This window comes from Lactuca saligna, chromosome 3 (genome assembly GCF_052625555.1).
Source record: "Lactuca saligna cultivar CGN05327 chromosome 3, ASM5262555v1, whole genome shotgun sequence".
Taxonomy (NCBI): domain Eukaryota; kingdom Viridiplantae; phylum Streptophyta; class Magnoliopsida; order Asterales; family Asteraceae; genus Lactuca; species Lactuca saligna.
Genome location: NC_136419.1, coordinates 6,034,234 through 6,057,816, shown reverse-complemented (window position 1 = coordinate 6,057,816; position 23,583 = coordinate 6,034,234). Strand labels below are relative to the sequence as shown.

At 37.2% G+C, this 23,583-nt stretch overlaps 2 protein-coding genes and 1 non-coding gene across 4 annotated transcripts; 1 reads left to right on the top strand and 2 right to left on the bottom strand.

The window, feature by feature from the left end:
* Positions 1-5,642: 5,642 nt before the first annotated feature.
* Positions 5,643-6,059, bottom strand: LOC145035150 (uncharacterized). Its single transcript, XM_078983741.1, has one exon. It carries the CDS (start codon positions 6,057-6,059, stop codon positions 5,643-5,645), a length of 417 nt encoding a protein of 138 aa, XP_078839867.1.
* Positions 6,060-7,264: 1,205 nt separating this feature from the next.
* On the top strand, positions 7,265-7,370 carry LOC145038215 (small nucleolar RNA R71). Its single transcript, XR_013679280.1, has one exon. It is a non-coding gene; the product is annotated as a small nucleolar RNA R71 (small nucleolar RNA).
* An 11,434-nt stretch (positions 7,371-18,804) lies between these two features.
* Positions 18,805-20,911, bottom strand: LOC145034313 (E3 ubiquitin-protein ligase At1g63170-like). 2 transcript variants are annotated; one of them, XM_078982698.1, is made up of 5 exons: positions 20,030-20,911; positions 19,765-19,887; positions 19,543-19,675; positions 19,277-19,447; positions 18,805-19,163 (listed from the first exon to the last, which is right to left on the bottom strand). In XM_078982698.1, exons 1-5 carry the CDS (start codon positions 20,548-20,550, stop codon positions 18,990-18,992), a joined length of 1,122 nt encoding a protein of 373 aa, XP_078838824.1. In that variant the 5' UTR covers positions 20,551-20,911; the 3' UTR covers positions 18,805-18,989. The 2 variants fall into 2 exon arrangements, with proteins under 2 accessions (XP_078838824.1, XP_078838825.1); XM_078982699.1 differs by having other exon boundaries at positions 19,277-19,444; positions 20,030-20,906.
* Between the last annotated feature and the right edge of the window lie 2,672 nt (positions 20,912-23,583).

Here is a 23,583-nt window from a genome sequence, read left to right as displayed (position 1 = left end):
CATCTATGTATGTGGGTTATGAGCCCACACTAGCAACGTAATTCACAAGACCGTCTAGAATGATCATGTGTTGTCATATTACTCTGTGACATGACCAGAAATACCATTACAGTTGTCTGATATGGACCCACCATTTCTGATAATCCAAAAGGAATACTATATTGTACTTCGGTACATTTTCCGTACCATCGACATCTGAAAGTGTCACAGAACACAACTCTACTCTTCATTACTACTTACACATATTCTCCAAATGAGACAACCCAATATCAAACTTAATTGAACTAGGCCTCTATAATAAGTCTTATCTCATTAATGGGCAAAACTATTAGGCTTCCAATACCGACTATGTTTAGGCAACACTATCTAAATTCAGTGTATATATTTAACACATAGTATTTAGGTATTAATATACTTTTATATTTATCTCTAATAATCATTTGTCATTAACGGGCAAAACTATTAGGCTTCCACTTGGGGAACGTACTCATCTCGAAACAACTTGGTGAACCTCTCCAAGTCAATGCAGCATGATCTGCAGGAGTAAAATCAATCGTCACAAACCTCCACCAGTCCTTCATTCCCAAGTGAAGCTGGTTTAGCGCGAACCAAACTATTAGATGATCTATACATGAACACGTATAAAAGAAACCCTCAATGTCAGTGATGCATCTCATGGAAGCAATCGAATCCTGTGTCCCATCAAACTTTGGTGGCTTCGTGTTGCTGAACTCCCGGAACAACACTGAGTCACCTCCATGTAGCCTACCGGCGGCAACAGTTGTAGTGGCTGTAGCAACAGCCTCAGTAACGGTAGCGTATCGCTCATCAAACGTCTCAATCAATGTGGTATTGATAGGCCCAAACATCTCCGATATCGCCTCTCGAATGGTTACGGCCACCTTATCATGGATGATCCTGTGGATCTCCTCATCACTAGTCCCACTGCTCCCGGGGTTATGGCGCGTACCCACCATGATGTCTCTGAAACACAACATGAAAAATTATCAGAGACTCGCTCGGGTATCCTCACACTCGATCACCCGCTCCTGCTTGTTCCTTAGCATCCTAAGGATTCTTACTTGGATTGCATACATATCCAGTGTTTTCAGTAGTACAGACCCAATACTACCTTCCACACCAACATGTAGTCATCCCAAGTCCTCTTCCTAGGATCCCAGTCCACAAGTACTCTAACTCTCCCGAATAACAGACTACTTTCTTAGTAGATCTCTCATATGCTCATCTAGGTATCTTTCCAAGATTAATTCTCAACTTAGCACTCTCTCTAAGTGATTCCTGCTAGATACTCTTACTCATCACATACTCAAAGCACATAACAGATAGCAACGACCCCTAGTCTAAGGCATCACAAATCAGGAAATTCTAGCCCTAAATATGAATTACTTAGCCTATCCTCTAGGATGCATCACTAACATCTAATAAATATCTCATAACACAAATAAGTAAGGGTATTTTGAGAATTCACCGTTCGAGCTCTGGTAGATTGTACACACTGCTCCAACTCGTTTTCTCTTAACACTCTTTCTCATTTTAGAAAAAAAATCATTTCTTTTGAAATTTTTTCTCAAATCCTATTTTGAGTTAAGACATACCTGAAGGTACACCCAAATCCCTCAAACCAAGGTTTTGATACCAACTTGTAACAACGTAAATTTTCATTTTAAAATACAAAAAACTCATATTACATTTTCTCAAAAACCACAAGTGTCTCAAATGTCAATAAATCTACAAGTAAAAATCATTATCCCAGAATAAAAATAATCTTGCTTCAGTGTGTACTATCAAGACGGTATCATCCTGTGATCCTGAGAAGTACCTGAAACACATATCACAAAACACGGTAAGCATAAAGCTTAGTGAGTTCCCCAAAATACAACATACACAAATAATAAGCCTCTCACGACTATAACTCGATGTAGACCCTCCGGTCATGTGTCTCACTGAGAACCCTCCGGTCTCATAGCTCAGGTTGGACCCTCCAGTCCTATATCTTGGTGAGAACCCTCCGGTCTCACAGCTCGGGTTGGACCTTCCAGTCCTATATCTCAGTGAAGACCCTCCAGTCTCACAACTCCGTTTGGACCCTCCGGTCCAATCTCAGAAAAACACAGAATAACATAGCAAATATCACAAAGTCAGAAAAGCACAATATCACATAACTCAATATAAGCACATAGGACCCTCTGGTCAATAACTCAAATAAGGCCCTCCGGTCGCTCGGTATTACCACTCAGGTAAGTATAGTGAGAAGACTCACCTCGTAAGAAATCGGATAGCCTCGAACTCAAATCACCGGTCTAGCCTCCACCTAACACAAACAATAGTTTTTGTTAATTAATAACGACTCTCAAAGAAGCTAGAGTAATCCTTCTACAAACTCACAGAAGGGATAAAAGACCATTTACCCTTTTATGGCCTTAATAGTCCATAAATTGACCAAACCCTAAAAGTCAACTCAAAGTCAACGGCAACGCGTACGTGACGCGTACAAGCCCTCTACAGTGGGCATACTCCTTTGTTATGCATGCAGCGGGGATTCTCAGTCCTACGTTGAACGTACTGGGATTACGCTCAGCGTACGTCGCAACTTTGTTCTTCTCACTTGTTTGGTCTTAATCCATTAAGACCTTAGCTCAAATTTCAGATCTGGACGTCCTAAAGACTCTTACTCCATAAAGTCTACAGCTTTAAGCCTTTACATGGTTGATAAAGCCACAACCATCAAAACTCTCACTCTCTATTCTCAAATATGCTCATAACTCGTGCATGGTTTGATTCAAATGTCCAAGTCTCGATTTTTATGACTCTACACCACTCAAAATACTCAAAGGAGCTGATAATAAACTCTGTAGCTCAATATCTCACAAAGCATCCAACTTTGGGACCAAACTCTAAAATAGACTAAAATGATGCACAAATCAAAATAGTGAAAAAGATTTGAGCTTTATACTTGTAACTTAAGCTCCAACCACAGATAAGCTCATATCCAAAGCATGGACTCCCGCTCCTTCCTCTTCAAAGCCTCTTCTTCACACCAAAGAAACACAAGAACACTCAATAGCTCACAAATGGCCTTACAAGCTCAAGGGACGAGAAATAAGGGTTTGAGAGGTTTGAAGTCTGGGAATGGTGGCCAAAAATGAGGCCATCATGTCCTTTAAATAGAGGCACACCCCAAATTAGGGTTTTCACTCTGGGCTTAGTACGCCCAGCATACTAGGTGGCTTCCGCATCAAAACACACTTATGAGTACACTAAGCGTACACTTACATACACCCCTCATACTCATTTACCACCCTTTTCCCATATAAGGACCAAACTTGACAATTACCAATAAAACAAGTGTTTATAGAGTATACCTGCTCTTGGGATGTTACAAAATTCCTCAAGAATGGTTCTCACACTTACAAAATTCATCCTCACTTCTAGAGAAACCAAACTCTTTGACTTTCTCACCGAAGCAAACATTCCATCTGCGAGAAGCTTGATTCAGTCCATAGATTGATTTCTCAAGCATACACACTCTATTGGGGTATCTAGCATCCGCAAAAACCCCTGTGTGACTCATATAAACACCCTCAGCCAACTTTCCATTAAGTAAAGCGGTTTTGACTTCCATCTGACAAATTTCATAGTCATGAAACGCAACTATGGCTAACATAATCTAATAGTTTTAATCTTGGCCACTGGTGAGAAGGTATCATCATAGTCAACCTCTGAGGTTTGAGTAAAGCCCTTCGCACCTAGTCAAGCCTTGAAGGTGTTCACCTTTCCATCCATATCGGTCTTATTCTTGAAGATCCATTTGCACCCAACTATCTTACGACCTGATGCATTATCAACCAAGTTCCAAACTTGATTGCCATACATGGACTGTATCTCGTTGTTCATTGCCTTTTTCCATTTAATAGACTCAGGGTCCGCCATGGATTTCCTTGTAATTTGAAGGCTCGTCCAAATTTACCACTATACTATCACTGATAAACGTATCACCATCTGTAGTTATATGGAAACCATAAAACTATGGTGTCATTCTAACTCGAGTGGAACATCTAAGAGGCATTGACTCAACAATAGGTTCTATAGGAATTTCTTCCTCGGGTTGAGTGCTAGTGTTAAAGGTTCCCTCATTGCCTGACTCTTGAATTTCTTCAAGACCAATTGCACTCCCACTGTCCTATTTGCATATGAGCTCTCTCTTGAAAGACTCTCATTCTTGCTACAAAGACCACGTTTACACTAGGTACTCCTAACAAGTATCCAAAGGACTTATGTGGATAGCCGATGAAAATAAATCGCTCACTTTGAGGTTCAAGCTTGTCGTGAGTCTCTCTTCTATCGAAAGCCTTACAACCCCAAAACTTAATATGTGCCAATGAGAGAACCTTCCCTGTCCACATCTCGTGAGGTGTTTTAGCAATCTTATTTGTTGGAACAAGATTAAGAATGTGGGCGACAGTCTCTAAGTCATACCTCCAAAATGAGATTGGCAATGAAGCTTGACTCATCATGGAAAGAACCATGTCCAGCAAGGTTTGATTATGCCTCTTAGCCACACCATTAAGTTGCGGTGTCCGAGAAGGTGTCAATTGTGAAACAATTCCACATTCCTTGAGGTAGTGGTGGAACTCGATACTAAGATACTCACCACCTGTATCAGATCTGAACATCTTGATATTCCTATCCAATTGATTCTCTACATCATGTTTGAATTCTTTGAACTTTTTAAAGGTTTCGGACTTATGCTTGATTAAGTAGATATATCCATATCTGTTATAATCATCGGTAAAAGTCACATAAAATTGATTCGCATCCCTTGTCGTGGATCTAAAGGGCCCACACACATCTGTGTATGAGATCCAACAATCCCTCACCTCTTTGATGTGAACCCGTGAAATATGATTTAGTCATCTTTCAAAGTAAACAAGACTCGCTTGTATCATATGACCTTAGGTCAAATGATTCCAACACTCCATCCTTTTGGAGTTGGGCAATGTGTTTCTTGTTGACATGTACAAGATGACAATGCCACAAGCAAGCCTTGTCTAAACCATTAGATGAATGAATTTGCAACACATCATATCCTAAATTATCTACAACCATCATAGTTGCATACACGCCATCACAAGATAATGCTTTAAAATAAAATACACCATTATAATAAGCATGAATATAACCATTCTCATTATCAAAAGTTCCATTACCACCTGAACCTTCTGCTCCTTCCATCGCCTCTTATAAGCTTGAACTCGTATTTTATATGATTTTTTCGAGTTTTCCTTTTTAGTTTTGATTTCATTAACATCGAGCTTTCTTTTGGTCCCTATATTCTCCAAGTTCTCTTTATTCTTTTTAAGCTCTAATGTAATCTTCTCTTCTTCCACCACTGGACTCGTATCCTTAGAAGGTACCTCATCTTCATCCTCATCACCCGATAATTCATCACTTTCCTTACTTACCCAAGAATTTGGATTTGTGTAGGCAATGACGTTAACTAAAAATGGGAAGGATGCTCTCGGTTTTGTTCATTTGACTTGTTGAATTATTTTCATCTCTTTTTCCATCAACTTCTCTAATTCCCCAAGTTCATCATCTTCATCAATGTTACAAACCTTATTTTAAACATCATTGCCCTTGAAACCTTCTTCTATTCCAAAAACTTCATTTTCATCTCCAACTCTCAAACTGAGCTTGGATTCATGCATATCAACCAAGGGTCCAGCAATATTAAGTAATTGGCAACCAAGAATAATCGGGACATTGGGAACTTCTTTTATATCTAAAACCATGAAGTCAATTGGAAAAACGAATTTCCCAATTTTTAATAGAATATCTTCCACGATGCCCCGGGGTTGTGTCACTGAACAGTTTTCCATGTGAATAGTCATTTTTGTAGCCTTCAACTTCTGAGTATTCAACTTCTGATAAAATGAATAAGGCATCAAATTTATGCTATCCCTAGAATCGGTTAAAGCATAAATCTTCATATTATTCCCAAACTCACATGGAAGAGTGAGGTGTCCATGATCTCCCATCTTCTTAGGTAACTCTCCCAGCACTGCTTTTGAACTTTGCTCATTTAAAATAACCTTGGAATTTTTCTTCAACTGTTGACGAGTGTCTATCAAATCTTGTAGGAACTTCGTGTACTCGAGAATTTTTGATAACGTCTCAACAAAAGGAGTATTTATAGGAATACCCTTTACGTGCTTTATGAACTCCAAATGCTCCCTTTCCAGTGGACTAAGATTAGCTCGGGAGGGAAACGGTAAAGGCAGACAATAAGCCGAAACATTTTCGGAAGTTTTCTGTTAAGACCGATCCTACGTCGTGAGCATAGAGGGCTCACGTCCTGAGTTTGGTATTTCATCAGAAATTTGATTTTCGATCTTTAACTTCTCCGACTTTGGTTCGCGCTACCTTGGCTCCACTTCTAATGCTTCTAGGAATTCGGAGATGGCCTCTTATTCAGTCTCAATCATCATAACATGGGATTGAGCATTCTTTTCGGGAAATTGTGAGGATAATTTGTTGCTCACCGAAGTAGTTAGTTGACCAATTTAGACTTCGAGATTATGGATCGATGCTTGATGATTTCTTAATGAACCTTGCTGGTCAATCATCATTGTCTGTTGTTATTTCATCATTTTAATGTGTTCCTTCAGCACCGCATCAGTATCATCATGTCTTTTTCTCGGAAGCTTCCATAAATTGGGTCAACATGTTTGCGAAATCAACTTTCTTCTCGGCTGGTGGTTGCTCTTTTTGGTAGAAGCCTCGCCGGTCTGCTTATATTTTTCTTCTTGTATGCGTCATATGGCAACCACTTCTTCTTTGGTTTTCTCTAATCTTCATCATATTTATCCTCACTCGAATAGCAAACTTGAGCTTTTTATACCCGTTATCATCTAATTTGCAATCCTTAGTCAAGTGTGGACCATTACACCTTTCAAATCCAACTCTTATGGCATGTATTGTTTGGTCCATTTTTGTCATTCTCCTATCCATTGTATTAAGCATGGCCATTACAGTAGCCATGTTTGTAGAATTTCCACCCGCGCTTCTTTTAACTCCCTCATTTCTTGGATTGTGGTACTTATGAGAATGCTTTGCAAATTCTTCAACTAACTCCTTAACTTCCCATGGATTTTTCTTAGTAAGTGGTCCTTGGGAATCAAGGAGTTTCCTTGTCATGACATTAACACCATCATAAAATATTGACACTTCTTGTTGTATATTGAGGTCATTTTGAGGATAATGTCTCAACAATCCCTTATAGCGCTCCATGCCTCATAAAGTGACTCACCCGAATTTTGCTCAAAATTTGCTATTGCCTTTTTTAGTTTAGTTATCTTGGAAGGTGGGCAAAAATGATCTAAAAATTGTTCGCGCATTTGGGCCCAAGTAGTGATTGCACCGGGTGGTAGTGCCTTTAGCAAGTCTTTAGCAACTCCTTTAAAAGTGACTGGTACCATCCTCAGCAAGACTGTCTCTCTTGGAACATTTGGGATATTAAAATAATCTGCTATGTCATTTACTTCATCTAAATACTTGTAAGCATCCTCATGATCCTTTCCAAAAAATGGTACATCCCTTAGTGTAGCAAGGATGTGTCCTTTCAATTCGAATGGAGCAGTTGCAGGAATTGCAGATTGTATTAGGCCAGGACTAACATTATCTCTAATTTGCTTTTTGTAAGCTCCCATGGACATATCAGCAATATCCGCCATCTCGTTATCAGAATCGTCTTCTGATTCACTTCTATGTAATGCAATTTAGGCCCGATATCGTATTCGCTATCCTTTGGGTAGGAATCTTGCTCAAAGCTTTCTATCTTGCTTTTGTCCTTTGATGATGTACTCGACTCTCCTACTTTCTTTCCCGACTTCTTTCCAAAGACTAACTTGAGGTATTTGAAAGATGACTTTTTTGGTGTTTCACTCACTCATGCGTTCTTATCCGTCTTCTTGTGAAGGTCTGACTTTAGATCTTCAAGTGGTGACACCAAAGGTGTGTTAGAGCCTCTGGTCATGAACTTCTACAAAATAAACAAAAATAAAAACATAAAACTGAACTAAAACAGAAAAACAAAGAAAACTGGAAATTACTGGATTCACGTCGTGAGTCAATAATGCTCACGTCGTGAATTCAGTACCGAAAGAAATTAAACCAAACTGAAAAATAACTTTATGCAGGTTTGACCCTACAAAAAAATCAATTAATTTAAAGCAAATAAATCAACAATTAAATAAGTCGTTCCCCGGCAACCGCGCCAAAAACTTGATGCATGCAATTAGCTACACCTAATTTAAATTTATAACCTAACTACTTAACTAACTAAAATGCACCTATGTAGTGTACCTAGTCAAATTATAAAATAGTTTAACTAAGTCAGGTGTCGATCACAGGGAACGGTTTTAACTAATTAATCTACCTACTATTAAACTAACATAATTTCTAATGAATAAAGGGATTTTATCTAATTTTGCAAGTTTAGAAAAACTTAATTCTTTAACACAAATTCAATTAATAAACAAAACACTTCTGTTACTTCGAATCCACTTTCCCTCAATGAGTTATAAATCAGTTATGACAATTACTGTTGGTTACCAATTAAGATAGCATTAGAAATTCAGTTATAAATTTACTAACGTAACGACGAGAATTTCCAAAACAATTTTTCATTTTTCAACACAATAAAAATCATATAATATTTCTAAATCTCATGTTATCAATTGTCATCACAAATAAACATATCCCATAATCTAAAAAGAAATATAATCTTCTGCCAGTGTGTACAAATCATGTCGCCGCCTTCCCGCGATCCTCGCTAGTACCTGAAACACATAACACATAACACGGTAAGCATAAATGCTTAGTGAGTTCCCCAAAATACCATATACAACACATATTAGCCACTCGAGGCTATAACTCTGTATGACCCTCTGGTCAATGTGTCTCAGTGGGACCCTCCAGTCCCATAACTCTGTGGACCCTCTGGTCCTAACTCTGTGAACTCTGAATCGTACATAACACAAATTACATAGAAATCACATCATATAAAAACATACAAGATACTCTGTCACATAACTCTAATTACCACTCTAGGCAAAGTATAGTGAGAATACTCACCTCTGGAAATCTCAAACAGTCTCGAACTCGGAATACTGATCTAGCATCCGCCTAATCACATAAATAAATTACTTTAAATCAATAACGGCTCTCAAAGGATAAATAAGACTCTTACTATAACTTATAAAAGGGTAAAAGACCATTCTACCCCTCTACTGGTCCAAAGGTCCACCGGTTGACTAAACCCTAAAAGTTAACTGAAGTCAACAGTCCACACTGACCAGACTCGTCGAGTTCATGCGACTAATCGGCGAGTCCATATTCGTACCCAGATTTCTTCCCAAGGTCTCACTTGAATCACTGAGTCACTCACCTAACTCGTTGGGTCACCAATGGTCACAAATCGTGGGCAACCCGGTCCGACTCGTCGAGTCTACTAATGGACTCGACGAGTTTCCCCCATGCTCATGCTCAATCGACCCTCTAAGGTCATATCTACTTCACCAACCTATAGACCTAGCCTCCTAGAACCCAAAAGTCACGTAAAGGTTCAAACTTTAGGTCCATACATCACACTATCATCTCTGTGTGCCAAAATATCCCTTAATATGATAACATAGGCCCCAAAACTCATAAAGGGTTGCTTAAAGCTAAAGAATAAGGACTCTGTGGACCTATCAAGGTGCATATCTGATAATATTGTCACAATGGGACATCACAAACACTAGATCTCTACCAAAAATGAAGAGAATAAACCCTAGATTCATGAAATCTATTACTCAAATGAAGATAAACATGAATCCATACCTCCCACAACAACTCTGAACGAAATGATGGTAGATTTGAGTCCCACAAGTCAGCCTAGCTCAAAATCTTTCCTCCCCTTTGCAAAAACACAACAAAGAATGATGAATTAGCCCTCCTCTTGCTCTACAAGCTCTCTCTCTCTCTCTCTGCTCTCTAGGTTTTCTCAGGGGTGTAGTGACCGCAAATGAAGGCCATAAGGACCTTTAAATAGGCTCCAAACCCATGGAATTAGGGTTTGCTTTGTCAGCACCGACTCGTCGAGTCAGATACCTGACTCGCCGAGTCTGATCCGCGTCAAAGGATCCCAACCCTACTCGACGAGTTGAGGCACCAACTCGTCGAGTCCCTCCAAAAATCCCAAAAATAAACATTTAAATATCATACCCGCAATCCGGATGTTACAACTAACATTAATTAATCCATGTAAGTCTATGTATGGTCACACAATAGTTAACACATAATCAATTATTGAATAGGATTGGAGCCATATAAGATTGATTTGGAAAACACACTTATGGTCATAATATGAGTTCTCTATCACATCTTAATTTATTAGTTCAATTACTTATCTAAGATTCGTTTGATCGTAGCTCTAATAAACTAGTGTCCACTGAATTATTAGGTATTCAAATTCATGCAGCTTCATATTCACCAACTACACTGAACAAGAATTTAAAACAATCAAATATTAAATCAAACATGCTAGGTTCAATCAATCAAACACAAGTCATAACCAACAAGTATATCAAAACTAAAGTATTAAAACCATGAGTTCCAGTTTAATCTAGCTAACAGAAGCAGCTAGATTTAGCTGGACATCCTAGCAAATAAACAAGCACAAGTCATATTTAAAATCATGCTAAATGTACCAAACTATAAAGCTAATAATGGATTCTTCCTTCTTCCTTGGTGTTGAAAGCAATTTCCAGGCCTTTGAACTCTGTAATTTTCGTCTCCAGAAACTCCTCCAGTTAGCTAAAAGTCTCTCAAGTCGTAATGATCAAGAGAATATATAGTTATCATAAAATTCTCTCTCACGTCGTGAATGAGTATGAGTTACGACGTGAATTCAGTAGATATCCGTGTTCTACAAGGATTCCTCCTCCGCGATGTTAATCTTCTGGAATATTCGTACTCACGTCGTGAGTCCTAAATATTCACATCATGAGTTGAGCTTTCACGTGGGTTTCTTCTTCTTTTAGTCTCCAAGCCTCCAAAGTTCCATGCTTTTTCATTTTTAGTCCATTTTCTTCAAAATGTTTTCTATTTGGCTATAATATATATTTTAACCTTATAAGTACCATTATTCAATGCAAATAACCAAAATATTAATAAAAATATAAGTAAATATTGCCTAAAAACATGCAAAAATATGGCAATTTCACCACCACGAAAACAAAATTTTAAGCAACGTAAGTTTTAAATGAAATTCCTAGATTTTTTTGAGATTCATTGAACTATCCAATGACATGTTTAATCTCGATTATGCCATTTCCATTTGTGATTGGGGTACCGAGGATCACAAAGAAGGTGTGAATAACCATGCAAATTAGTTTGGTACTCTCAATGTCATTTATTATCTAATTAATGTGTCAGTTAACCACACACATTCCATTAATCAGCGATAATTTATGAGCTACCCATTGCTATCCTTTATTAGTCCATATTAATGTGCCGGTTAACCACACACGCACCACCAACGACTTTTATAAAGTGCAATGTGCAATTCCATGGATTAACATCAAATTCCCATTTTCCTAAAGTAACTAAGATTGAGAATTTTATGAAAACATTTAGTTACTTCATATATTTCATTATACTTATTAATGAGAATTAAGTGTCATATCAAACTCGTTCGGCTAACGATCCTCCACCAATCAAGGAAGCGGTGGGTGAGAGTGGACACACATTCAACCGCCATTTTATAGGCAGTTTCATTATACCCCCCTTATATATATATATATATATATATATATATATATATATATATATATATATATATATATATATATAAGGGTGTCTTTTAAACTTTTAAAATACTAGGGTTCTTAAATTTAAAATTTTCAAAATTAAACTATTTAATTTAAATTTTAAATTTTAAAATAATGATGTATTTTTAAAACTTTTCAAAAATACTAGGTTAAATTTTAAAAAAATTAAATTAACAACTTAATTTTATCTTTATCGTAAACTTTAACCCAGTCATGAATTCATGATACATATACAAAATTACTGATTATAATATCCAATTTTAAACAATCAAAACGAATTTAAGGTAATTATCCTAATAAATCCATGGGATAATTATCAAAACTGAAAATTTAGGATCCGACAGTGCAAGTCGCCGAGTTGGGCAATTACCACGTCGATTTGCATGTCAACTTGTCGCGTTCAAAGACCAACTCAATGAGGTCGATGAGCAGAATGACGATTATGTTCCCTTCTCCTTTGAACAATTCACAATTGCATCATATTCAACGGAAAATTAATCCTAGGCTCTGATACCACCGATGGGTTTTGAGCATAACAACAATTCCAATGTGTGAATGCAACCCTAATGCTTTTGATCCAGGTTTTCTCTAATTAAACATGAAAACTTGAACACAAAAGGAGAAACCCTAGGAAGTGTCTATAATTTTTGAAATCTATATAAAACTAGAGTTAGGTTACATAGCTTGATTGTTATATTGCAATAAAAATGATTCCCTTGTAGATCTTGAAGCTTAAGAACTTAGTGTCACAAGTGTAACACCTTTAATGGCTCACAAACACACAATGCAAGAGAATGATATAAGAGAGGAGGAGATCAAACTTTTGGCTTCTTCTTCTTCTAAAGAGTGGCTGAAATTCCAAGGGTTAAAGACCATTTATATAGTGCACCAATGATGCTATGGATAACCCTAATCTCAAATATGGTAATTATCCACCTCCTTTGATTATCCATATATGATAAGATATTCTAGAAACTCTAAAATAATCTTACATATATACATTGAAACGTCCACCCTTCGCCTAGGAAGGTTCTGGACCCTTTTTCTCAACTATTAAACAATTACACTTTTAGTCCCTGCACTTTTAATTAATTCCTTTAATCCCAAAATTAATTCCAAAATAATTCCTGATTAAATATTAATTAATAATATGATTACTAACTAATATATTATTTCCATAACATATTAATAAATCATTTATTCCAATTTATTAATCAATTAATAAATTTTTCCTCTTCATCAATAATCATCATGTCTAGTTGCAAGTGTGAAGGCAACCCAAAAGGACCATGCCACTATTAATTCAAGTATATATCAATTATAGTTATGGACTTAGATACCTAATCCAACACCATCTACATGGACCATAAGAGCCTGAGACATCTTATGGATCAGCCTAACTTGAATACGAGGCAAAGGAGGTGGTTGCATGTAGTAAAAGGTTATGATTGTGAAATTTTGTATCACCCGGGAAAGGATAATATGGTGGCCAACGTATTGAGCCAGAGGGCGGTTAGTTCCCCGATTCAGGATATGTATACGAGGATGATTGTGATGACCCCAGTTTTAGAGATTATCAAAGAAGAGCAGTCGGAGGTCATAAATGAAGAAAATCAAAAAAGTGAGCGGGTGGTCAGCCAAATTTCAGCCTTTGATATTGATAGTCGAGGGCTTTTGATCCTTCATGGGCAGATTTGGGTACAGTGTGTGTGTGGGGCCCGACTGATTTTGATGGAGGAGGCCCACAAGTAGAGATTCTCTATTCATCCAGGGGATACCAATATGTATGTCAACCTGAAGCATAGTTACTGGTGGCCATGTATGAAGAGAGATGTGGCTTGGTTTGCAGAGCGGTGTTTGACCTGCCAGAACGTCAAGGCCGAGCACCAGCGCCCTCAAGGCGAATTACAGCCCTTAGAGGTTCCCCTTGTGGAAGTGGGAGCAGATCACCATGGATTTTATTACGAAGTTGCCGAATTCTACGAGGGGTGTTGACACTATCTGGGTGATAGTGGATCGTTTAACTAAGAGTGCTCACTTTCTATCCATTAGCGAGAGCTCTTATGTAGAGAATCTAGCTAAGATTTATGTTCGAGAGGTGGTGGCTCAGCATGGAGTGCCAACTTCGATTATGTTGGACTGGGATGTTCATTTTACTTCTAGGTTTTAGAAGAGGTTTCATGCGAAGTTGGGTACCCGACTACACTTCAGTACTGCATGTCGTCCGCAGACTAACTGGTAGAGTGAGTTAACTATTCAAACGCTTGAGGAGATGTTACGTGCCTGTATCATTGACTTTGTGGGAGTTGGGAGTCTTATCTCCCGTTGGTTGAGTTTTCTTATAACAACAACCATCATGCTAGTATCGAAATGCCCCCATTTGAGCTTCTGTATGGAAGGAGATGTCAGACTCCTATTTGTTGGAACGAGATTGGACAGAGGGTCATGGGGAGCATGAAGGTAGTGCTCAAGATGACCGAGCTTATACAACAAGTTAGATAAAGATTGCTGACGGCTCAGAGCCGCTAGAAGAGTTATGTGGATCGACGATGCTCTGAGATAGATTTTCGGGTGGGCGATTTGGTGCTTCTTAAGGTGTCACCCAAGAAGCGAGGCAATTTAAGCCCCAGGTTTATTGGGTCTTTCCGAGTTTTGGCCTGTATGGGCAAAATGGCTTACCAGTTGAAGCTACCGGAGGATTTGAGATAAATTCATGATACCTTCCATGTTTCCCAGTTGAGGAAGTGCATAGCTAACGAGACAGTTGTGGTCCTTTTGGAGGACATTTAAGTCGACGAACGCTTGAACTACATTGAGAAGCCCATGGCAGTTCTGGATCGGAGAGTGAAGACCTTGAGGAACAAGGTAGTGAGCTTGGTCAAAGTTTAGTGACAACACCGAAAAGGCTCAAAGTGGATGTGGGAACCTGAGTCCGAGATGCGTGAGCACTATCCTGAGTTGTTTCCTGAGGATGACTTCGACGGCGAATTCTAATTTTAGTGAGGAAGAATTGTAACGTTCGAATATCAGGTATTATTATTTTATCTCTTAACTTTTTCAAAAGTTGCAAAATTGGTCCTTTATGGAAGAAAAAAGCTTCGCATTTTGGTTGTATATTGGGTGTACTTGAGGGTACGCGTAGCATACTCATGTAATACGGGATTGCGGATGTTCTACTAGTACGCTAGGCATACGTGTGGTACATCGGGTGTACTAGCCCAGTCACTAAACCCTAATTTTAAGGGTTGCTCCATATTTAAACAATCTTATACCTCCCTTGGACTATCCTTATCAGCCACCATTCCATCCTCAAACCCTAATTCCGAGTCTAAGTTGTTTGTTTGAGTTTGGGGGCATATTAAGTGATTTTGGTGCATATTGTTTAAGAAGGATGCTAGAGAAGAAGGAGTTGTTTCTTGTAAGCTTGTGGATCCAGAAACCTTTCCTCATCGTGCATCTTTTTCAGGTACAAACTTTGTACCTTGATAAGTTTCCTTGTTGATCTCTATGGATGAGTTTTATGAGCTTTTTGTCCCTAAGTTTGGACCTTTATGAGTTTGGAGCACTCCAAAGAGTATTAGTTGTCCTTTCATGCATTTTAGGACTTGTAGATTCATATAAATGGTTGTTTGATCATTTCTTAGGGCCTATGCACGAGTAGAGTGACTTAGAGTGTGATGGAAGTTATAATTGTTGCATTGGGTCCTTTCTAGCCATGCAAAGGCTTAAAGTCAATGACTTTATGGATTAAGACACCCTAGGATGGTCAGATCTGAAGTTGGGTTAGATATCTTAGCAGATTAAGACATAAAAGTTGGTGAAAGCTTAATCAGACGGAGTATGTCATGCGTACTCCTAGCTACGCCCCATGTAGCCAGTTCTATCCCCGATTGGTTGTTAATCGTGTAGTACGCCCCACGTAAGGAAGAGTACGCCCAACATACGCGTTGGGCATTTGACTTTCGTTGACTTTTGGTCAAGATTTAGTGTCTTAGACCATGAGAACGGCAAAATGGTCTTTTACCATTAAAGGACTTAGTTGTGGGATTTGGACTCTCGAGTTGAGTTTTGGACCTTAATTATTAATTAGGGTTAATTATTTCGTTGATTAGGCGGAGTCTAGTTCCGGAAGTTCGGGTGTGAGATTTACTTGTCGTTAGTATTAACCTATCAGGTGAGTCTACTCACTTATTCTTACTTGTGTGGTAGAATAATTGTATTTGTGATTACCAGTCTAACTATTATTTTGTATTATGTTGTTTATGTGTAATTGATACTGCAGATAGTCTCCAGGGTTGCTGATAACTCATAGGGTGTGTTGTTGCCCACTGTGACTGCTGATAGTTCCTAGGGTTGCTGATAACCCATTGTTGTGTATTTATGTGTGTTGTATGTGGTATCGTGGGAAATTCGCTAAGCTTCGTGTTTATAGTTGTTGTTTTATGTGTTTCAGGTACTTTTGAGAACCGCAGAAATGCGAGGGTCTGATTGTACACACTCGATGAGAGATTTGTTACCGTGACAGTTTGAGAAACTCTGACATTTTATGATAATGGTTGTTTTGGATAATTATGTGTTCTTAGTCTGTGAAACTTTATTTTTGGTAAATTAAAAATGAAAATTTTGGTTTAAAATTTAAGGTGTTACATTAATAAAAAAAATGACAAAAGATGTTATAAATTATATTTTCATTTATTTCTATTAAAGCATTATTATTTCAGTTTTTTTTTTTTTTTTTCTTATCGAGGCTACAGTTTAAAAAATCAACTAAATCATAGCATCTTTTTTATTCTTCACGTTTTCACTTTTCTCATTGATCATGCGGGGATGTTAATAAAAAAGCAATGTTTTAAAACCCGGGTTTTTAGTTGACCCGGTGTGACAACCGGTTCACGGGTCAACCCCGTTTATGATCTTTTTATATTTTTATATATTTTTACTTTCCTGCATAATGTATAAACATATATAACCTATAATTTGATGTACGCAAAGTTTAAATATTGAAAAACATTAAAGAAACCACAAACGACTCGTTGTTTTGGTGTTTGATACTTGTATCCAACTATCAAAACCCTATTAAAACGGGTCAACCCGGTTTTAACCGGTTCAACATAAACGGTCGAACCGCGGTTCAAGGGAAACCCGGCCGGTTCGATCCGATCCGTATTTCTACAAAAAACCATTCTCAATTGACCCGCCTTTTATCCCGGGTCACGGTCCAACCGGTTGAACCGGCCGGGTCAACCCGGGTTTTAAAACATTGATAAAAAGACACTCCCTTAATGTTGTTCTAGTGAATCATTTATCACCGAGTCAACTACAAAAAAAATCCCAAGTGTAAGTGAATATTTCCATACACAATGTTGTAATTAGAAAATTTTCAAAAGTACAATATTATACTTGGTATATTTTTTTAAACTAAAATTTAGTTAACGAAAGAAACATAAGTAAGATGGTTTAATACACCAATAAATTAAAGTATGTTATATCTTCATTCAACTTTAAATAAATTTAGTGGTAAATTAAAACATAGCAATGCACATTCATTTATTTGATCACATTATTATTATTGAAATATTATTGTTTTTGTGAAATAGCTTGGATCCACATGCCACAAATTGGTTACCAAGATGGTTGTAATCTCCGACGCTACCGAGCATACCAAGTTCGAGTCCTGAACCACATCCAGAACGTGCCCATAGTTATTTTGGTTTTTAAGATTAGTGCTAAAGGCAAAAAATTAGCAATGTGTTTACGTAGTTGTTTCATTTAGCATCTCACTTTCATTTTTTCTATTACATCCTTGGATCTCTAAATTTTTACTATGTATTATGATTATATTTTAACTGATCTCCTCTACCAATTTGTTTAATATACTATATTATTAACCATAAGTGATAAGAGTATAAGCAAAAAAAAAAAAAAAAAAAAAAAAAAAAAGTACATTGCTATTGTGAATAAGCCAGTACAAGTAGGCGAACCATAAACTATAAAAGAACATATTATATCACAAAAATTATTGCTTGAAATCCCACCGCTGACAAGCAGGCATAAAAATCTCGTTTAATACATTTTTAATGTATGTCTTAATAAGAATAAAATATTGAAAATTTAGAATAAAAATAAAAATTTAAATGTAAATTTGTTACGGTTAGCCCTTAAAATCTTGTATGTTTTTAGAGAAGTTATATAATATGCATAAAATGTTTTACACAAAAAAAATTATATATAAATTACTTTCATAAATATTAGATTGTATTTTTTTTTTCTTTTCTAATTTTGGTTTAAAGTGGTTTATTTTATATATCAAAATTTTATTTTGCAACACCTAATTTAACTAAATGCATCTACAACTCTTACAAGCTTACAACAACTTTATCATTATATAAGACAAATATACAAGAATATAGTTTATATAAAGTTGAAACAAAATAATGAAAATATTAAAATCTGTTTGGTCCAGATCCTAAATTTTTAAAAGATGAATGGTATGGAAAAGGGCGACGGTCGTTTGAAATACAAAAAAAAAAATAAATAAATAAATAAATAGGGAACAAAAAAGTTTTTATAAAAAATTAAAATATTTCCAAAACACAATGCTTTTTTGATTCAGATACAACTTTTTCTTTTAAAAGATAAGAGATTGTTGAACAATTAAGAGACAAGAAATAAGAGGCTATCAAATGCTTTGAATCTAAAAATTAAAAGTCTTTCTCTTAATTGAAAAATTAAGAGGCTATCAACCAACACCTAAGGCTACACAATTCTAAACTCAAGAAATCTTTTACATCTTATTTTACCTATAAATCAAGAACCCAAACCCGACCCAACTCCAATCGGGTCCAAATTTTTGGGAGAGGTTCGGGTCAAGAGTTTGGTACCCGGTCCCAATAATGTAATTACGAGTGCATGATTGAAATGTAGTGGATATCATAAAAAATGTTATAATGGGAAAACCCCACACACGCGCACACACACACACTGGGTTTTCATGAATATGATAACTTATGAGCCAAAATGAAAGCAAACATGCAAGAAATAGGCGTTGTTGATACAAGTGCAAATGATATTTAATATTATGCTGTTACTACTAGACTAGACCTCCTCACAAGCACTGGTGCGATTCTTGACAATGTTGTATTTGCAGAGAGGACAGGTGGCATTAATGTAGAGCCACTTGTCTATGCAGCTGCAATGAAAATGATGACAACATGGAAGCTCACGTAGCTCTGCTCCATCTTCATATGCAGATAAACAGATACAACACTCCTGCATTTTTACCATTTTTACCATTAACCATCACATCTCAAATCAAGTACACCTTGAAACATTCATATATAAGTTAAATAAAAGTCAAAGAAATGACCAAAAAAAAAACTTACAGCATCCTCAGGTGAGAGAAGATGTTGAATGGGTGTATCTGTAGCATGTTCAATCATTACTCCTCCACAAAGCCCCCCTCCTCCTTGTATTTCGTCATCACTTTTCCCACCTTCCCGCCTGAATGTGAACTTTGGCAGCAGCTCAATGTCCTCTTTGCTTGCTCCTTCCTGCTTTATATTTTATAACAGCAACAAACTTCATTTACTTTTAAGACCCAAATGATGCTTCATTCAGAAGTATACAAAGGTAAACTACACTGATTTACCTGATCAGCAACAGCATACAAGACAGCAATTATACATGGAAGACAACAGCAAACTGCTATACCAATGACACATGCCAGTGCAACGCAGAAAACAACAAAAAACACATCAAATGCCAAGAATATTACACAAAGCCTGCAATGCATTTCAAATATCAATCAATCATCTGTGCGGTTAAGTTAACAAAAATATAGACAAGAAAAGAAAAAGCAGGTCAGTTTTACCAGTAAAGCTTAGGGGAATCCTGTGCCAATGCTTGCCCACCTGAGGAAACCCAATAGAACCCAAGGATCCACCATACAAATGAAAACATTGTATTTGCAGATTCCAGATACTTAGCCACCCCACTGCAAAACGGATCATTCATTTCAATCGGATCAGAATGATACGACATCAATACTTACTGCAAACAGCCGATTCATGATTTAAAACTGAATCGAGACAATAAGATCCTCCATATTGTTGAATTTGCAGATAGAAGGTACATACCTGTTGTCGTTATTGGTCAAATTGGCCAATGTAACATACTGGCTGCCATTTCCTCTGGACCCATTGATGCTGTCACTGCTCTCACCGGATTCTCCACCACCAGCCCACCGATGCTCACGCCTGTTCTTATACTCACTCCAAACACACACCATATGAACAATACACTGCACAGCATACCCTACAATCCACAGCCTCAACCACGCCGTCGGCGACTCATCCTGGCTCAAAACCAAAACGACAGCGGCCACAACAACAAACGCCAAGTTCCATACGAGATCAAGTATCACCACCGGCTTCGAATAAGCCCAGTCGCTCTGCCTCTCCTCCAGCTGTTCGGCTGCCGTTTCCCTAACGAGCATCGACGGCTCCCTCATCATCCGCCGGCTACTTGCTCGCCGTAAAAACCGCGCGGCATCACGTAAACTCTGTCGCCTGAGTGACCGGCGGCCTCGATCATCTTCCACGGAGTACAGCAGCGGAGTCGTACCGGGGATGTTGCCAGATGGACTTGGAGCCAACATTTTTCAGTAACGGATTAAACCCTAAATCGTGAATTTGATTCCTTCAAAGTTCAGATCAGTTCATCGTTATTGAATCGTTGGGTGTTGATTTACGAACAAATCGGAGAAGTTGTCAGCAGAATTGTATAACAGAATTGGGGGTTTTAGGGTCGGATTAGATTCGAAATAAAAGGGATTTTCCAAAGTTTTGACTGTTTGTTGTGTGAACAGTGATTGATTGGTATGTGATGTGTGGGTGTCCCTACCTGAAAACAAGAACTGATTTTGCGGGTAAACAAGAACCGGTGTCCAGACTCCAGTATTGGTACATCATCTATACTTGTATTCTTGTACGCTTGCATGTGGCTCGTGAATTATGGTTGGGCGATGGATGCACCTTTTTGGCGTTAGAAGCAATTCAACTTTATTCTTCAATTCTATTCATTTTACTACTATTATTCTTTTCAAGCATTTAATATAATCAATTAATTATATTATTTTACATATAGCTTATATGCAATGATAAAGACGTATCAAATTGAACGGTTCTACTTTTTATACTTAAAATGTATATTGTATCAACTGATATAATTATAAAAATATCTTGTATTTCGATTGTCAAATCTTTCAACTTTATGATAGTGAACTAGTGATAAAACTTTTAAACATTCATGATTGATTATTGATTTATTGTACATAAATATGAAGCACTTAATTATTTTTTAGATTGACTTGACTTATAACTCCTTCATAATTATGGCATCCGATGATTTTTCCTTTTCGTATACATATATGGGAAGATTTTCTTTTCAGGACTTAATAACGAGATTGAGACATCCTATCTAACAATTGTTAGGTTATAAAACGTTGGGAGCATTTACACTTTGATAAAAGAAAATATAAACTTAACGATTTTTTTTCGGTTGATATGATTTACATAATTTATAGGTTGGTTTTATCAAATCTAGTACAATTATCCCGATCCTAATGTGTAGATGGATATTTAGGGTTTGAGTTTATAGATAGCTAGCTTATTATATTACAATGTAGATTCGTGTATTATACTATTATTCATTCAATACAATGTTATGAAGTTCTTAACCTGATTTGTTATGATTGTAACTCCCACATTTTCATAAGAGGTACAATGGTACCCCTATAGCACAAGAAGTTATCCCTAGGGATTGTACCGGTCACAAATACATGATTCGAGCCGGACACTACCACATCTAACTTGTAAAACAACCACAAACAAAAACAGTAAGTCTCACGGCTTAGTGAATAACAACTACGATAACGTTTGTGGATTTTAGTATAAATATGTGTATTTTTACTAACTTTGGATATATATATATATATATATATATATATCTAAGTCGGTTTGTATTCTATTCCGTGAGAGCTTTGAAACGATATATTGTATGTCAAGAATGGAGTATATGCGCATGAGATATCAATACTCAAAAATTAGGTATTTGAGAATAGAAGTTAGCAAAAGAGGTGGATGTGAGAATGAATCCCACATTGGTAGGAAGACCATACTCAAGTGAGTTTATAAGCTTGGATGTATGATATACTTACAAGCTTGTGTCTATGGTTTTACTCCAACTCTTACCCGCGCCCAGAGGGGGTGTGAATCTTGGATTTTGTGGGCCAAATTCACCGAACTTGTGCATTGGCGCAACCTTTACCCGTGCAACCCACATTTTTGCTAAACTATAACTTTCTTGCCATTGTTACCTCCTTCAACACACATATGCAAATACTCATTTTCTCTGCAGGCAAGTAGCCATATCCAACAGTACAATCTGTTACAGTTGTTGCACCCTGGGAATAGACGGCGAATCGGGTTAAGGGAATCGAGTTTTAGCCACCGTGTCGCGTTTGTTTCTAACATTTTCCTTACAGATTACTCAATTCAAAAACAAAATTTTCGATTCAAGAAACGGAGTCCCAATAACTAACAATATCATGTATCACATAACCACATAAATAACACATGCTTATATCAAACAAACCATCAACCATTAAAATCACGGAAATCTATCATAAGAGATCTAACAAAGTATCAAATAACTTTACAGGCAAACTATAAAAAATGTTATCCATCGATAACCACAAAGACTTACAGGCAACCCATATTTTTGCTAAACTGTAACTTTCTTGCCATTGCTACATCCTTCAACACACATATGCAAATACTCATTTTCTCTGCAACTCTTTCCAGTGACTTTTTCAGGCAAGTAGCCATATCCAGCAGTACAATCTGTTACAGTTGTTGCACCCTGGGAATAGACGTCGAATCGGGTTAAGGAAATCGACTTTCAGCCACCGTGTCGCGTTTGTTTCTAACATTTTCCTTACAGATTATTCGATTCAGAAATAAGTTTTTCGATTCAAGAAACGGAGTCCCAATAACTAACAATATCATGTATCACATAACCACATAAATAACACATGCTTATATCAAACAAACCATCAACCATTAAAATCACGAAAATCTATCATAAGAGATCTAACAAAGTATCAAATAACTTTACAAACAAACTATAAAATGTTATCCATCGATAACCACAAAGATCGTCTCGTCGGCTTGTAACATATCAATTAATATCAACAGTGTCATCTCGTGACACATCAACGAATAACAACACTGTTAGCCTGTGACACATTAATGAATAACAATGGTGTCAGCCCTGCGATACATCAATGAATAACATCATGTCAGCCCGGGACACGTCAAGGAATAACATCGTGTCAATTTATGACACATCAACGAATATCAATGTGTCACCCGTGACACATCAACAGCACCACTTTCTCATTTGATTCACTTGCACATATAAATATACCATCATGTGGTACATATGTATTTCTATAACACCATAACATCAATGAATGTGATATTCAATCATATATGCTAAAATATAATTCGTATATTGTAACGCACAGTTATCACCATAACATCAATGAATGAGATAGTCCCCAGGTTACCGGTCGATAGGGTCGAAGGGGCAGTCATGCCCAACCATGCTAGATAGACTATGTGATATA